Below are 17,933 nucleotides of genomic sequence, written 5' to 3'. Positions count from 1 at the left end.
GACTCCTGTACATATTATGGCCAGTACTTCCGCTGCAGTGGTTACAATCCCCCGATCCCTATGGGAACACACGGGTCCCTGGGAGGCTTTCAGAACCGTACCCATCCTGGCACAATGATGTCCGAGGCTGAGATTTCAGACACTGAAACGCTGGCCTTTTACAGTATTCTCCAGTCCTCACTGTTTTGTTTTTATGTTTTCCACTATCTTCCTATTTTAGAAGCCGGGGAAGAGTAGGGCAGGCATATCTGTCACTCCATAATAAACAGAAGAAGGAAAGCAGTATTGCAGCACAGCTCTGATACCTAAGAGCAACTCACTAAAATTTCCAGTTTAAAAGTTGGAAGAATCAAGCAGTGAAATATAGGTAACTATAAACCGAAGCTGCGCAAAGGTTCAGTTTCAGAGGTAGAGGCAAGAGTGTCGAGGGAACATTAGGAAATTTTTAGAGGCGTTTTCTGACATGTGAGGAAAGACAACGAAATGGTAGTAGCAAAGCTAAGGAAAAGAGAAGGAGCTGGGGAAACGCAGAGGCAAAATGAAAATATGGAAACGAGCGAGTACTTAACAAATCGCGGTGTTTGCTGAGAAAGTGCAACCCGCAGACCGCTGGATGCAGTTTAAAATTGTTTTAAAATGAATAACTGTACTTCAGGATGAAGATATTTGTTACGTAACCAGACCGGGTAGCGGTGCCGATTAACGCAGCATACCTATGGAGTGTCGGAAGTATCAGGGGATGATGCGCATTAATCAAGCATTACCGCGCAGTAGGTCCCGGGTTATTAGCTTAATTGAAAAGAATGTTTCATTCTCCCAGCTCTACCCTCGCTGCTGCTCCTGCCGGCGACATCGCGGGGCTGGCGGGGGCGAAACCCAAGGGGTCTTCGGCGGCTGGGGGGGGGGGGGGGAGGTCTGAGGTCCGGGGTTCTGCCTCTACCTTCGTCTCGGGGTGAATCCCACCGATTATCGGTAATGACGGTAACTATCACAAAGCCCCGCGCCGCCCTCCGCTGGCTGTCCGCCCCCCCACGACCCCCGTCCCGGGGCAGGGTGTCGGGGAAGGGGTGGAGGGGGGGGTCGAGGAGTCCACGAAGTTGCCGCCGCGGGGAAGGGCAGCCCCCCGGGACCCCTTCCGCAAACCGGTCCGTGTTTCGCCCCCCGCCGCCCCCCTTCCCTCCCCGCTCTTTTCCACTCACGCCTCACCGCCCCGGGGAATTACCACCCCACCCTCCCCGGCTCGCTTAGGGGGGCGGGGGGGGGGGGCACCAGGTACACTTTGACGTCAGGGATGGCTGTCGTCGTTTTGACGTGTAAACACTCATTTCCATTCCGGCTCCGGAGGGGTCTGGGAACCGCGCAGCCCCGGGCAGCCTCGCCTCGCCGCAAGGCAGGGACCCGCGCCGGGCAGCCGCCGCCGCCCGTTCGTTCCTCTGCGTTCGCCTAGCAACGCGGAGCGCCCCCCCCCTACCCCGCCAGCCTCTCCGCCGGCCGCCTCCTGTCCCCCCCGCTTACCCCCGGCCATGGACGGTCGCCGCTGGGCCGGCCGGTACGCGGCCCTAACGTTGTTGGCCGCCTGCTGCCTGGTCCGCGGCGGCGGCGGAGCCGAGCGGCAGTTCCTCAACGAGTGGGCGGCGGAGATCCCGGCGGGTCCCGAAGCCGCCAAAGCCATCGCGGAGGAGCTGGACTACGACCTCGTGGGGCAGGTACGGGCGGGCGTGGGAGCTGGGCTGGGGGGGTCGGGGGGGAGTTGACCCGCACCGGGGATCCTTTCTCTCCATCCCTCCTTCCTCGGGGCTGCCCCCAAACTTGTGCCCGGCTGCCGCTCCGGGGAGTTTGGAACGCCTTCTCCACCCACCGACACTCACCCCCCCGGCCAGGGGTCCCCACCCGGAGGCGAGCCCCTCCACCGCGGTGCCCGGCCGGGGACTGCTCTTTGCTGGGGGGACCGGGCAGGGACCAGGCAAGGACGCTCCCGCTCTCCCTGAGGCCGTCGGGCAGGGTCGGGCAGGGCACCCCGCTCTCCCTGAGGAGATCCAGGCAGGGCGTCTGGCTTTCCCTCAGGAGACCGACCGGGCAGGGATCAAGGCAGGGCGCTCCACCTCTGTCTGAGGGGGACCGGGCAGGGTCGGGCAGGACACCCCGCTTTCCCTGAGGAGACCGGTCAGGGTCGGGCAGCGTACCCCGTTTCCCTGAGGGAAACCGGGCAGGGCCGGGCAGGGCGCCCCGCTCTCCCTGAGGGAAACCGGGCAGGGCCGGGCAGGGCACCCCGCTCTCCCTGAGGCGACCGGGCAGGACACCCCGCTTTCCCTGAGGAGACCAGTCAGGGCCGGGCAGGACACCCCACTTTCCCTGAGGGAAACAGGGTCGGGCCGGGCAGGGCACCCCGCTCTCCCTGAGGCGACCGGGCAGGGTCGGGCAGTGTACCCCGGTTTCCCTGAGAGGGTCGGCAGGGCACCCCTCTTTCCCTGAGGAGGACTGAGCAGGGTCGGGCAGGGCACCCCGCTCTGCCTGAGGGGACCGGGCAGGGTCGGGCAGGGTACCCCACTTTCCCTGAAGGGACCGGGCAGGTCACCCCTCTTTCCCTGAGGGGGACCGGGCAGGGTCGGGCAGGTCACCCCGCTTTCCCTGAGGGGGACCGGGCAGGGTCGGGCAGGGCAACCCTCTTTCCTTGAGGGGGACCGGTCAGGGTCGGGCAGCGTACCCCGCTCTCCCTGAGGGGACCGGGCAGGAGGGGGATGCGGGCAGCCCTGTCTCCGGCCCCGCTCCGCCCCCGAGCTGGCCCCCCGCCATCCCCCCGCCCCGGAGGCTCCCCGCCCCGGAGGCTCCGTCGCCACCGCGGGGCTTCTCTCCAGCAGGCCCTCCTGGCGCTTTTTTTGGGATGCCGTGACGTCAGCGTTGTCAGGGATGAGTAACCGCCTTGAGGTAACAGCCTCGTCCCACCTCCAGACGGGGGTCCTGTGCCAGCCGCAGAACCGCTCCCCCCCCACCCCTCCTTGGGGAAGAGGGATGTTTAAAGCCGGGGGGATGCACCCAGCTCTCGGGGCGACCAGCCACTGCGCAAGCGAAAACGCCAGTTTCGGTGGGTGCCCGGTTACAAACAAGCTCCGCAGTGAGGTTTCTGAAGCCACACGGAGCTTTTTACACCTCTTCAGCTGAACCCCGGGAAGAGCAGATGAAACTGGCGTGTGGCCACACATAAAACCTGTCCTTCGAACTGTGCCCGTGTCAAGGTGTCCATGAGAATACTGGTCACTACTACAAGACTGTGTTACTGACTACTGTAGTAGTAACGACTGCTACTTCACCAGCTTAAATGAAATTATTCCCCCAATTTCTTCTAGCAGCACACAGGCTGTGATAAGCACTTTTTACTTGAAGAGTGTTTTTTTTAGTTGAGATTAAAATATCGAAAGGCTAGTTTCTTGCTCTTTTCTTTTGTCTTTTAAACAGACTGAATTCAGTCAGGTTGTGAGTGTTGATATTTGCTTGCAGTGGGGAAATACCTCTCGACAGTTAAAGTACGACTCTGTCTTACAGATTGGATCACTCAAAAATCACTACCTATTCAGACATAAAAGTCATCCAAGACGGTCTCGAAGAAGTGCCATTCATATCACTAAAAGACTTTCTGATGATGAGCGGGTGAGTGTTACATTTATTCTTTTTCATGCTCTCTGTTTATTCTGTCTCTTCATTGCTAGCTTTGTAATGAGGTCACAGGCAGGCTTTCCTCGTTTTGCAAGTCTAATATATTCAGCCATCCACACTCACGCTGAATAATTTATTATTCTGTCATTAACAGGCAGAATCTGACCCTCTCTTACAATATTTTTTGCAAGTGCTTTCCAAATTAAGATTTAAGATATGCAGCATTGCAGAGGCTTGGAATTTTAGATGTTGATGTGTCTCTGATGAAAATATGAATGAGGAACCACAGGACCTAAAAATCCCTAGATACAGTAAGTTTAATCAGGCCATGTCTGTGCAATTACCATGGGAATTAGGTTTGATCTAAAGTGACTGAATAAAAAAAAAGTAGGGAAAAAAGGGCTGAGGTTTCATTGGATTCACTTTTTCTATGACAAGCTGAAACCCCTTCTCAAAGGATCCATCACGTGTTCTAGACTTGCAGTCTTTTGGTATACTGGAATCCCACTGCAGTCAGAGAACAAGCACACTAGAGAGCCAGGGATCTAAGGTACGATCCACTGGTGAAGCAGACTCCCCATTTATTTGACTTTATTGAAGAGAGAAGCATATCTGTTTGTAAACACACTGAAAAACTGGCTTGGGTGGTGGATTTAAGGAACAGACCAGAACGCTGTCAGCCCCTCTTAAAACCACTTTCTGGTAAATTTCAGAACAATGAAATTTGAATTTAAAATCGATATTATTGCAGCAATCATTGTAAAAATATAAGCAGTCCAAAACATGAAGTAACCTAGTTGTGAAACACAGCACTTTATGATACAAGGACAAATCACTTGAGAACAAGTAATTGGTTATCTGGAGGGTTTAGATGCAAATGTCATCTAGGAGGAAATATGCTATACACGGCTAGAAGAAATAAAGAAGGGGGTGAGACAAGGGTATTTGTTTTGTCTGTTCTGTTTCAAAACTGTACACTCCCATCTATCTCCTTGCAAACATTGGTTTTAACAGTTAAAGTCTTCTGGGTGAAATTATTTTAAACTTGGGAAGTTCAAGACCACAGCTTTAGTGCAAATTAGTGTTCTAATTTATATACATACCTATGATCAGATGTTCAATGCCATCATAGCATGATGTTCAGGAACAGAGGTTTGGTTGCAGTTCCTTCCTTTTTTGGACTTATTACATCGAATGCATCTCTTACACAGGGAAGCATGACTGTTCAATATAACAAGTTCTAATGTCTTAAGGAGAGTGGAAGCAATTGCATTATACACATTACTGCCAAACGTTATTGCAGACTTACATACTTAGATCCAAAACCAGAGCTTCAAAGTGCTGCAGGTGATTTGCTAAATTTATTCCAATTTCCCTTTTATTTACCATCTAGTATGCAAATTAACTATGTGAATGAATGAGATGTAATTATGTCATTATGTAAGTATATAAACACAAAGCAATCATGTAATGCTGTGTAGTTATACATGGACCTTTGCTCTGAAGAGCTACTCTTATTCAGCAACAGCGTATTTAAAAAGATTTTAATTCAATCTTTAAAAAGGGAGAGAGAAGGGAATCCTGCTTTTGTTTGTATAACGCCTTCATGAATTTTACAGTATGTTAAATATGAAAGCTGGAGTAAAACTTGGCTCTAATCTGAGTATTTATCTCCTTCCTATAGCTGTCTCGGCGTTTGTTGTGAAACAGATAAAGGCTGTGAATATATTGAAGGGATATAATTATCTGGTTCCTTAACTTCTTCCAGTATTTGCACTAGTTTCCAAATCTACCTTCTTGCAACAGACCTGAATCAAGATTATTTTCACTGCTTTATATACCAGTGACTGGAGATTTGGCACAGGGCCTTCAGCTTTTGCCGTAGATGGATGGTTGGAACCTCACCCAGCTGCTGAGTGACAAACATTTGGCTTGTTTGTCTGACAGATGTGCTTGGTAGTTTCAGCTCATTTCCCTCAGTGCAGTTGTCCACATTGAAAAAAATAACAAGCATAGAAGTTGTCAATTGTTAATTACTGTTGTGTGATGAAAAGGCTGAGCTTTGCTGTGGGCCGGGAAGAGAGACAAAGGTAATTGCTCTAACCTGTGCATAAATATGTATGGCCCTGGATATCAGTAGGGCAGTTTAAAATACTTACACTTGCATGGGTATATTCATCTTCTGTGAGTAACTATGTTTTGTAGGAATTTTAGCACTAAATATAGAGCAAAGGGAATAGTATTAGAGAGCTTTCAGTAAACGTGCCTGGTGTAGCTACCATTTTTAAGGGTTTATGTTCCTGTAGTGAATTTTCATTAGGGTCTCCCTAGGAAATCATATTTTAATCAAATCAGTACTTTTTTATCACTATAATTTCTGAGTCACTCTTCTTATTGTTTGATATATGATGATAGCTATAAGGACCATAAATCCATTGGATGGCAGTAGAGAAAAATAATTAGATCTATTCAGACGTTTAAAGCAAAAGGTTAGGTCCAAGGTATCCTCCACTTGAGGCTTATAGTAGGATCTTGGCAATCTACTGAACCTGAGTTTGCTTTGCTCATTGGGAAATTGGAATGAAAAGGACCAACTAGATCTGTATCAAACTGACCGTCCAGGTACTAGCAACGAATAACATTTTATCCCCATTTCCAAAATGAGCACACAGCCCAGAGCGGTATCAGAATCAGGATTTGATTTGAACTGGGTTTAGTAATACATTCAAGGGAACTAAGTGGGATACACTTTTAAAATGCAACGTAGTGACTTAGAGCTTGCTGTGTCCGTGCACAAATGCTATGCAACTTATTGTATTGATGCTTTAGCAAAACACGGTGAAGCATTTTGTCTTTCAGTTGCCTTAAATAGAATTATGCCAGTGATGAAGTTAGTCCAATATTCATAGCTTACTAATTGATCACACTTCAAAACACCACTGGGAAGGAGACTTGAATGTCCAGCTGGGCTATAAGTAATAGTGTCATTATGATTGCTAGACTAAAGCCAGAGATAATCTTTCTTCTTTCCTTTTAACTCCCAATAGAAATAGATGAGGGTTAAAATGTAGGTAGGAGAAAGAAGTAGGCTGTGGTTCTGCTTGTTTTGGTAACCACCACTGCTTAGATAACCTTCTAAACATACTGCACATTTGGTATAAAAGCCTGCATTGTGTGACATTCACAGGAGTTCTACTGTTAACTTGTACTTAATGATTTTCTATGAATTGATTCTATAGTATTGTGATTTCACCAAGTCCTCTTTCCCAAAGTACACTGTACCACAGTATAACTAATCTTCCTCTCTGCATTAAAATTTTGCTGTGTGAGGAAAACCCTTATCCTCTAGGTTAAGAAAGTCCTAACTTGTAGAGGCTTAACTTGTCATATTTATACAAATAATTGTAGGTGTCATGGGCAGAGCAGCAATACGAAAAAAAGAGAACTAAGCGTGCCACCGTGAGAGACTCAGCAGAAAATCTTTTCAATGATCCTATGTGGAATCAGCAGTGGTATCTGGTAAGAAGTTGTTTCACTGGGGAACCGGGGATGGTGAATTTCAGTTGTGCTTTCAGCTGCATTATTTTACTAGTATCAGAGCAATCGGACTGAAGGGAGTAAATGATAAGCCCCTCTCATTACCATATGCTATAAAAATGAGAGATCTCTGTGCATAATATTTCAGGGCAACCTTCTATTTTCTCTAAAGTGTCATTTGTACAAACATTCTAAAAGCCAATTCAGGCTGCTGCTTAGAATGGGGGTTGATGTTAGAAAGTATAACACTTAAAAGCTACCTTTATGATAATTTTAAAATATTTGCTGTTGGCATATAAGAAGTCCCTTATCATGTCTGAAGCTGGCCATGACAGCCAGCTCCAGACAAAAAAAAAAAAAAAGCATATGTGTGTGTGACAAGCACCTTCAGCCTCTTGAACTAGGATTTAAATAGAAGAGGGTCTTTACAGATCACATGTTCAAAACCTCAAGGAAAAGAAATTTCCCGAGCTTTACAGTTTCTGTCTGCATGTGACAACTGAGAAATACAGTTGATCATTTATGTTTTATATGGTCTCTTTCAAGAGTCTGTATTTCCACTTGCATCTAGCTGTACCTTCAGTCTAGGCTTCATTGCTTTCACTTAGCATAGAGGGAGCATTAAAGATGGATATGACAAATCAGGAAGGAATGTCAAGCACAAGTGTGGCCCAAGTGGCTGGAAATACCTTTCTCTTCTTCCATTCAGCTTAGAGAAAACAGACCAAACTCTAGGCTGTTTGTATAATGCTTTGCCTTCTCTTGCCTTTGTTTGAGCTAGGAAAATAAATTAAAAATGCCATAGCATAAAATATTTCCATGAAGAGTTCTGCAGAGTTCTTTTCAACATAAAAAATGTTATCTTTAAGAATTTAACTTTTCTTTGAAGCTGAATACCTGTTTGGCCCTTTGCCGGTTTCCAATAGGAGGCAGGAAATTTCTGAGATGTCTCTATTGGACGAATACACAAACACACACAGAATTCAAAAAAGCAATTTTGTGAAAAAAGCCGTGTCCTACTCTCTGGGAGATATAGTTCCTTTTTCCACCTTTCTATGGTTTTCACTTCTTTTCCCTCTAGTTTTCCCACATGAGAAACAGAAACATGATGCTTACCCTTGTTTGCAGTGCACATTGAATTTTTTCTGATTAAGTGCATAAATGTGCTAAATATTTTCTTCCAAAATATGTTCCTTGCCTTGTAGTAAAAAACTTATTATTATGATTTGATGGCAACAGCTTTTAGCTCTATTCAGTGTACCTTCAAACATCACCAGAAAAAATGATAATTTGATGGATTCTAGAGAACAAAACTTGGAACCTCAAATAACTCCCCGACCGGCAGCAGTCAGAAAAGAAAGCATAAAATGAAAGAAAGGTCATTCCCATAACACATTTCATTTTCTAAGCCTCGTATTTTATGCAGCATTCCTTTGGAAATGAAATGAAAAACCTGGGATCAACTAATGTAATTATACACAGAGAAACAGAAAGAAAATGCTTTTTTTACATCTATGTTTTTATGGGGGTTATAAGCAAGCTTTCTAAATTAGATGTATGTACTGCACGTTTAATATTAGAGAGGAAGAATGACCCATTTAGGAGCTACTCTTCAAAGAACTTGCTGTGAAAGAGAAGGCTATAGATGATTCATGCTTCCAGTTGATTTACCACAGGAACAGTAATGAGGGTAGTAAACAGAAAGTTATGATTCAGCACAGTTGCTCCTAACCAAACGACTACCCTAATTGTTTTATCCATTAATTATTTTGTTCTGGCTAACTTGAAAGTCAAAGGAGAAAACACATTTGGAGAAAACGCAGCTCACTGTACTGTGGGGTACTGTCTTGGCTTCTCATCAAGTGAAAAGAACAAACATTAGCAGGTCTGATTATTAACTCAACGTTCCAAGGTTCATTGGTACTTCCCTACCATTTCCATGTTTCTGCTGCTTACCTCCAATAAATACAAGACGCTCTTTGTTCAGAGGTGGTCTTCAGGGATATTCAAGTAACAGGGTAAATCTTTCAGTGCTACAAGTATTTGAAGAAACTAATCTTTGTTTTATCTTTGCAAAATTTGAGCAAAATATACAAATTCAGGCTGGGATGGTTTAGAGCACCTTTAAAATATTACTTTGTATCTGTGAAGTATAAATGGATAAAAACGTTGACATATTTTAATCTTTTCTGTCCTCCAGCAAGATACAAGAATAACTCCATCCCTGCCCAAACTGGATCTCCATGTTATTCCTGTATGGCAAAAAGGGATTACAGGCAAGGGTGTTGTCATCACAGTACTAGATGATGGCTTGGAGTGGAATCACACTGACATCTACGCCAACTATGTATGTTTGGGCATTAGAATGCTACTGAATAAATTAATCAATTGTAAATTTGATATACAGACACTCTTCTCTGGCTTGCTGTCTGTTCTGTAAGTCAGCTGCTACAGTACAGAGACTGAAATATTTGCCTTAGGCGTAATTTGGAACCTGGTCTGTGTCACAGGAAGCTGAATGTTACTTAGCAATGATAGTGGGGTGGGTTTTTTGTTGTTTTTTTTCTTGCTCAGTGGATTTAGTTCCCAGGCATGTGTGTATACAGTGGTTTAATGCTGAATTATTAAAGCTCTGTGAAAAATTTATGGAATTGTTAATGTCCATCAAATTCTACGAACTTGATTGCTGTCAACATGAGGCACACCAAATAAATAAATACAGACTCTAGAATCCATTTTGTTACACATTTTAAAATGCATTTTCTAGTTGTCCGAATTAATTCTGTGGGGTTTTTTTTGTTTTTATTTAATGTAGGATCCAAAGGCAAGTTATGATTTCAATGACAACGATCATGATCCCTTTCCTAGATATGACCCAACAAATGAAAACAAGTGAGTAGCCTCTGAGTTGTGTGAAGAGAACAAAACAGTACGTTATTAATTTGTGTGCTACAACATGCGAATGCAGAAATGTCTATGTATGTCCCCCATGACAATTATATACTAAAAGGAAGTATTTGTATAATGGAATCACAGGGTGGTTGAGGTTGGAAGGGACCTCTGGAGGTCATCTGGTCCGAGCCTCTGCTCAGGCAGGGACACCTAGACCCAGTTGCCCAGGACCACATCCAGATGGCTTTTAAATATTTCCAAGCGGGGAGACTCCACAACCTCCCTGGGCAACCTGTGCCAGTGCTCAGTCACCCTCACAGTAAAAAAGTTTTTTTTGATGTTCGGAAGGAACCTCTTGTGTTTCAGTTTGCACAAACATTTGCACATAACATTGGCACAAACACTGGAAACTAAGGAAATTAAATTGCCAGATGAAGAGCTTCATAATTGTAATCTCCCTATAACGTCCTGAATTTCTTTGTATCTTTGTATAAGTAAGGTACTGATATGTTTCTGTAAGCTGAAGGGATCAATCTGTTCATGTTACCGTGTGTGTGTCTAGAATGATACGTCCCTAAGCAGATTTTGACTTCAGTTCTCTGCTTTGCACTGGGAATTTTAAAAGAAGATATCTCCTAGGAAGGGCTCTGGAACAGACTGTGTCTTAGAGGAACTTACCAAGAAACCCATCCCTTCAGGTCAGCTTTTGTAGCTAAGGTCACTCTTTTCCAGTTCTGGCAGTACCTTTTGGACTAATACCATAGCTTCTAGCTCAGTGCACGCCATCACAGGTGAAGTCATGCTTCTGACCTCCTCTCATACAGGTATGACACACAGTTAGACACTGGAGGAGGTTACATTCACTCCTGTGACAGTCTTTCTGTCCCTTCTGAGGCATATGGAAGCTTTATTTAGACCAGATTTGGCCTAAATGCCCTCAGGGTAATATCCTAGGAAGTTTCAAAAGGCTTGAACACAAGACAGACAGACGGTTCACTCAGTGGACTTGTGTGTCTTGGAAGGAGAGAGGAGTTTTCTCTGATGCCCTCTTTAGAGCTACCTCTTTGATAATCTGTGGAACATCTTGATGGGTGTATCTGTGGTAGTTCAGGGAGGAATTTTGTCAATCAGGAAGAGAATGGACCTCTTTAAAAGCTGGTATAGAGAAGAAGTCAATTCCTTAAACCAATTAGGATGCTGCTACTCAATAAAGATAAAGTAAGAAACTGATGCACTGGTTCCCTATTGTCTATCAGACAATACAATAGCATCCACAACATAAATCAGTGTATGGGGGGGGGAAAAACAATCAATGAAAGTATAAATGTTCCATGAATAAGGCATTTGAAAAATGACATTTCTACTTTGTTACAGCGTTAAGAGCAAGAAGCCATTATCCTCTTGTTCCAATGACATTATCTCTTAAATCTACCTGTATTACCTCTAATCTTTATTAATAAGCAAATGGAATTCAGCCCAGAAGCATTCAAGCACTTCATTGAATAACAATCTGTAGTATTAAATAATACAATTCTTTTACAATTACATTTATATGAAAGTTTTCTGTATTGTGGAATAAGAATCACCTATGGCAAAAAAGCATTGCATAGGAAATAGTTGGCTGCAAGAAAAATTTAGCAATGTAGAGAATAATTTAAAGGCTCACTTTCTGAAATCCTAAATAAATGCAGCCATTAAAAAAGAGTATCTAAATGTGTGATTAAAAAAGACTTGTATTGTGTTTTTGTCTGAAGAAGTTTAGCAGCTTCTTAGCCCCATAATTTTACGCTACCTTTGCACTCTACTAAAATACTGGTATCTAATAGGTCTATGGACTTCAGCGTGACTTAGGTTAGGTATTTATCATCTCATCGCTATGGTCCCTTGATCATTAAGTAGGTAAAATTATGTTGCTTGAAGCCTAAGAGAAACAAGTATTTTTGTATCATGTAGATACAACTAAAGTTATTCAATAGTTGCATTGCATTCATTTAAAGGAAGACTTGACCAAATCAAGAAGGTCAGTGATGAGTTTTTGTGTATGTTATACAAAGGAGTTATGAGATGTTTATTCTTGCTATATTTATTCAGGCATGGGACACGTTGTGCAGGAGAAATTGCCATGCAAGCCAACAACAGAAAATGTGGAGTTGGAGTAGCCTACAATTCCAAAGTTGGAGGTAAGAAAACGAAAATAATTAGATGTCTGATATGAATGGAAACCAGACAGATCCTGTGAAGTGCTGACTGTTTTCAGCTACCAGTAATCTGAAATATGAATGATTCGTCCTTCTCAGAAAACATTGATCTTGCACTATTAGGCTACAAAATCCTGTCTGGCCATAGTGCAGAGTGTTACATCTGTATGACAGCATTTCTTGAATGTCAACATACTCTTTGGTTATCGGTTGAATATATGTAGAATATATAACAACAATATAGGTGGTGGTGGTGTTGATGATGATAATAATATATAGCAACAACCTATACTGTACCCAGAGATAAGACGGTATCTTTTAAGGAATGATGGACTCACTTCTAATAATTGGTTATCGTGGAAGGAGGCAGCATGGCAGAGGAGAGGGATTGAGTTAAGTGAAAGTAAGAATATACAAATTTATACCCACCCTTGCTTATGGCAGATTATTTCCATCTACACAATTACATTCAAAAGGTCATGTCAGTCAAGATATTCAAAGTGCTGTGGTTTTTATTTCAACAGCATACTTCTCTACTATCATCATAAGTTAATTTTGAAAATAAGTAGAGTCTTGCTTGCCCATCAATCAATACTGCCATTTTTTTTGAAGTGGTGACTAAAAGTTTAATCCATTAGAGGTTTATGAAATAGTCATGATCAAAGTATCAGTTGCAAATGGTTATTTAGCTCAGAGGAAGATACTTGTACAGTCCTAGTTTTTCCATTACTCCCTTTTTTCCTTTTAAACAAAGGGTCGATGAGTGGCAATTGACACCCATAACTGCCATTCCCACCATTTCAGTCTCATGTTTCTGGGTTCCCATTTAGTCTACTGAGCTGTCACAGATGTCAGCTTTGCAGTCTGCCTTTGCCATAATGCATTACACTGTCATGCTCTGTTTAAATAAAATACCTCACTCATAAGACAAAGATGCCAAATTTTCAAAGCAGGGCAAAATGGATGAAGCTGCAAAGATGTCTGAACTCCCGCTGTGCCCATATTTTAAGGCACTTGCATGTACAGAGAAAATTCTTCCACAGTTATTTGCATATGCTCTGTGTTCATTTGCAAATGCAAACTACAGATCTGTGTGGGGTGATTTGTCTAGGAAAGGAAAATAACAGGAGGAAAAGCAGTCCAGCAATCCAAATTATCCAGAAAGCTGCTTATACCTGGGTGGGGGAGGAGAAAGAATGGAAAACTTGAAAGAAATTGTAAGCTGTTATATATGACCAACCTGATTAAGATAGGGTCATAACAAAAATATGTTCAAAGAGCAGTGGAAGATAGGAGAAGTCTTCAAAAGATTCAGATAAATTTGGAGTACCTAAACACTGGAAGGCTTTTTTGATGTTCCAAACTATACAGGATTCATTTCTTCACAGGCTTTTTTCCTTCTTTTTTTTTTTTAAATCCATGAAATGACATATTACACACTTCTATTTGACATTAGTTCAGGATGACTTCTTCAAGCGGCTGTTTGCTTGTAGCAATTGCCATACTGGATAAATCCAGTGGTCCACAGCCAATGCCTTCTCTTTAATAGTTAGTAATAGCTGTGTTAGAGAAAGAAATTCTGACTTTGGAATACCTTGTTCTCTAACCTTCAGCATCAGAGGTTGGTTTAACTTTGCCTTGAAGGGTGAAACAAAACATTCCATTAAAAATTTTTGTTTTCCATGAAAATACTGACTTTAATAATGCTGAGTGTTATCACTAGTCACATCAATGCCTGACCCTGTTCTGAAACCTTGATTAGTCTCTTCAGTACTTTGTGGCTGTGAATCCCATAGGCTTTTCTGTGTGCTGTGTGAAAAAAAAAACCAAACACTTCTTAATGCCAGTTTTCAAAGTGGCACCTTTCAGTGTCCTTTAACATTCACCTCTTGTTCTGTAGAGAGCTAAGAAATGTGTGTGTATTGATCACCTTTGAAGTAAAGCAGGGTGTATATATTTTCACACATACCTAACCATAGCACCGTGCTACGATATTTCTCTGGTGCTGCCATGGAAATCAAATGATTAAGAAGCTCCATTTTACAAAGGACTGGGCTGAGAGTTCCCGCACAGTGACGTGTTGCTAAAAATAGCCTTCTACCAGGCAGATACATGTATGTGTCTGAAATTACCTTGGGCTTTGCCTGCTTTTGATTTTGTGTGACTGAGATGGGAGCAAGCATGTGCAAGAATAGGAAAGAATTTATGCAAGAGGACATAATTGGAATCTGCTTAGGGAAATATCACTGCAGTCATAAAATCTCTGAGTTGACTTAAGCAGGATTTTTGGTGATCACAAAGACAAGACAGTGGGTTTTTTCCTTGAACTATTTTCATCAGTGTGTTGTCAGTGTTCTTCCTTGATTACATTATTTATTTGCAGAGTTGGCTTTGTCTTCTTCTGTGGGAAATATCTGTACGCTACTCTCTGCATTCCCAGTATCTCATTATGTGTTGCAAGCTCGCACGCGGAGCTTGCAGTCATTTCCACACAGGCAGATCTTTGCTCACAGCGCACTGGTATGAGACAATCTCACAATTCTGAGCCAACTGAAAAATCAGTATTCAAAATGTTACAAGCTTAAGCCTATCCAGGGTAAGTGGTGTTTTTAGTACCTGAAGCACAGGATATACCTTGATTCTTTTCGCAGCTTTGTGAGTGATAGCAGAGTAGGGGTGGTTGAGCGGATTAACTCCTTTGTCTGTTTTTGCCACTAATTAAGATGACATAATAAAGCCCAGCTTTATCTCAGAGGTATTATGACTCTTAGACGCCAGCCATTTGGGAGAAGAATTATGCTTCCAGTCTTTTTTTTCCTGCTTGATAGTATAAAAAAAGAACAAGACACTGAGCTGCAAATGCGAGGTTGGGGTTTTTTTTCCTTCTTCTTCTTCTTTTTTTTTTTTTTTTTTTTTTTTTTTTAATAGAATGAACACATTTTGCCCGCTGTGCTTTGGAAAAATCCCCATTTTGTGGAAAATACTAGAAAATGAGTACTCATAATTCACCAACTGCCCGTAATGGTGCAGCTGCTGTAGTACTAACTTGCCAAGTTCAAGAGAACCCAGACATTTTTATTGCTTGAAAACACAGGCAGAATCCTGACTGCTGTGGCTCTTATATTGCTGCTGTTGCTGAGAGCCATGCCATAGTGGGAATTTTGCCAGACTTCTGCTATTTCTGTCCTCCTCCAGCACTGGACAGGGGTAGCAGTCCTACTGCAGAGCTATGGCTTTGCAGAATGAGAGATCCAGTGCAGATGAACCACTGTCTGCCACTGAATTTTAAGTACCACTGAGATCAGGCTTGCTCTGAAGAAGATTAGATCATGCAGTTCCTAATAAAATGTTAATGGCTAGAAATCTCTAGCATCTCTGGATTGCTCACAGTAGAAAAAAAGTGGCAGTAAAAACACAGTGAGAATTTTTTGTGGTGAAGATTGAAGAGCTAGTGAAATAGCAGCGTTACAAGACAGCAAGACCTTAATGACTGTGAGGACAAAGTTTTAGTCAGACATTCAGAACTACATCTTTAAACTAAAACTCTTACAACTCTTAAAGATAAAAGTAATGTTGATAAAACCTATTTAATTTTAGTGACATGCTAGCAGTTTGAGAAGTCTTTGTTACAGATTTAACAGAGACGAATAAAGAGTCAAGAAAAAGCTCAATGCAATAAGAAAAAGCTGCAACAGTAAGAAAAACATCATCTTCTTGGCTCTCTGTAGAAAGAGAGGAATAAATAAGATGCAACCAAGATTTTAAGAGTTTTTTTTTAAAAGTTTGTCGAGAGCACTGAGCTCTGCAAATAAAGGTTAAGTGTACTGTATCACACTGACATGAATTGCCCTCAGTATTACTTACATGAACAGCAGTAGGCTGTAGTTGCAATAGTTATGGATTAATTTTGCTGGAAACTTTAAAAACAGTTAACAAAGACGAAGAGGAGGGAATGGAAAGTAAAGCCAGTCTTCTTCCTTTTTTCTGTTAAGGTATACGAATGCTGGATGGAATAGTCACTGATGCTATTGAAGCCAGTTCAATTGGTTTCAATCCAGAACATGTGGATATTTACAGCGCAAGCTGGGGCCCTAATGATGATGGTAAAACTGTGGAGGGACCTGGGAGACTGGCACAGAAGGCTTTTGAGTATGGAATAAAACAGGTACGATACTTAAGAGAACGATACAATAAAATATGGCAAAGAATAGAATTTTAAAATGGTTGATATCAGGAAAGAAATGAAAATGCTTTGTGCTGTCTTTGCTGAAACATATTTGAAAAGGAGGAGATGATAGATTTTAATAGTACAGGTCAGAGAAATTATCAGCCGGAACAAGACTTTTAGAAAAGCACCATTAGAGCTTTCTAAGCTGGTTTTAAGCTGCTGTTCTCCACAGGTAAGCTTTCTTTTTCTATCCTTAATTTTGCTGCCTTTGTCTTGCCCTACCCCCACCCTTCTCTGCTGCTTATTTTGCACTGAACAGTAATTGGATTTCTGCACTGAAAGCCTATAAAATTTAATACAATATTTCTGCTTTGTGAATATTTTGCTGTGTGAAATAGTGATGCATTTTAGCACCCTGTGGATGGGCTTGTATTCTGTTAATTGCATTAGTTTATAAACTGGTGCATATCAAGATCCAATTAAAATGAAGATAGTAAAAATGCATGATGAAGAGTAATGGAAACAATGTTTTTACAGGTTTTTTTTTTTTTATGTTATCCTCTTTAGATCTGGTTGGATGATAAGTAGGGTGCAAACTGAGAGCTACCAGGGATGTATTAATAACCTACTCTTGCTCTTGCCAGTGAGGTGAAAAGATATCTAAAGACAGACAGGTACTAATACAGAGAGGAAGACTGAATCAGAGATGGGAGAGGAGACAAGTGGAGGACAGCTTGAAGGACAGAAGCAAAGAGAAAGGATTTTGGGAAAAGGGCAGTTAACATTAGCAGACAGAAGGAGAGAAGAAGAAAGAAGAGTCTGGCAGCTGACAAACATACTCTGAGGGAAGAACGGAGACCGAGAGGAGTGGGCTGGTGGTAAAAAGATCTAAATCCATAGGTAGGCAGCAAGAGAAGAGGGACAATTAAAGGCAATAATTAGGGAGCCAATGTTCAGTGGTCTTACTCTGTAAAAGCAGGTTCTTTGGTGAAGAATGTATCTTTTATTACAATTTGTTTTATTTCTCAAGGGGAGAAAATTTACCCATTCATCAGCCTTCTTTTTGGAAGGATCTGGATGGTCTCCATTCTGCTTAAAGTCAGCCAGAGCTGGGGTTGCCAACGACTTTCATCCCTGGCACCTTCACTGCTGGCCTGGCAAAGCACTTAAGTGTATGCTCAGCCTTAAGCATCTAAGAGGTGTTGGCAGCACTCTAAATGAAATCAAAGCAGGTGTTTACAGATATCAGTGCTTTTCTGGACTGCAGCCTTTACTCTCAAAGGAAGATACTATCTCATTTTCTGTAGTTGACGTGACTTGTCCTTGCCATTTTGACAGTTCTGTCACAAAGAGTACAGCTTACTTTATTTTTTTTAAAAGTGCTTTATTTTAAGTGCCACAAATGTCAGAGTGCTTGCATGAATAACTTCAAATCTCCTCTGAGTGGGATGATAAAAATCAGTAGTTCAACTGCTGTTTCCAGTGAC

General features: G+C 42.5%; 1 protein-coding gene across 1 annotated transcript in view; it reads left to right on the top strand.

The window, feature by feature from the left end:
- The first annotated feature begins 1,273 nt into the window (after positions 1-1,273).
- PCSK1 (proprotein convertase subtilisin/kexin type 1) overlaps positions 1,274-17,933 on the top strand; it is a 31,266-nt gene continuing 14,606 nt past the window's right edge. Inside the window, exons 1-7 of the mRNA XM_069775713.1 lie at positions 1,274-1,706; positions 3,541-3,645; positions 7,060-7,170; positions 9,389-9,535; positions 10,004-10,080; positions 12,172-12,260; positions 16,271-16,443. Of these exons, the coding sequence (XP_069631814.1) occupies positions 1,524-1,706; positions 3,541-3,645; positions 7,060-7,170; positions 9,389-9,535; positions 10,004-10,080; positions 12,172-12,260; positions 16,271-16,443 (885 nt within the window). The 5' untranslated portion in view covers positions 1,274-1,523. The remainder of the gene's footprint in view (positions 1,707-3,540; positions 3,646-7,059; positions 7,171-9,388; positions 9,536-10,003; positions 10,081-12,171; positions 12,261-16,270; positions 16,444-17,933) is intronic.

Source organism: Haliaeetus albicilla, chromosome Z, assembly GCF_947461875.1.
Source record: "Haliaeetus albicilla chromosome Z, bHalAlb1.1, whole genome shotgun sequence".
NCBI classification, from domain to species: Eukaryota; Metazoa; Chordata; class Aves; order Accipitriformes; family Accipitridae; genus Haliaeetus; species Haliaeetus albicilla.
The sequence above is the reverse complement of the archived record's forward strand: the minus strand, read 5'-3'. Positions and strand labels throughout refer to the sequence as shown.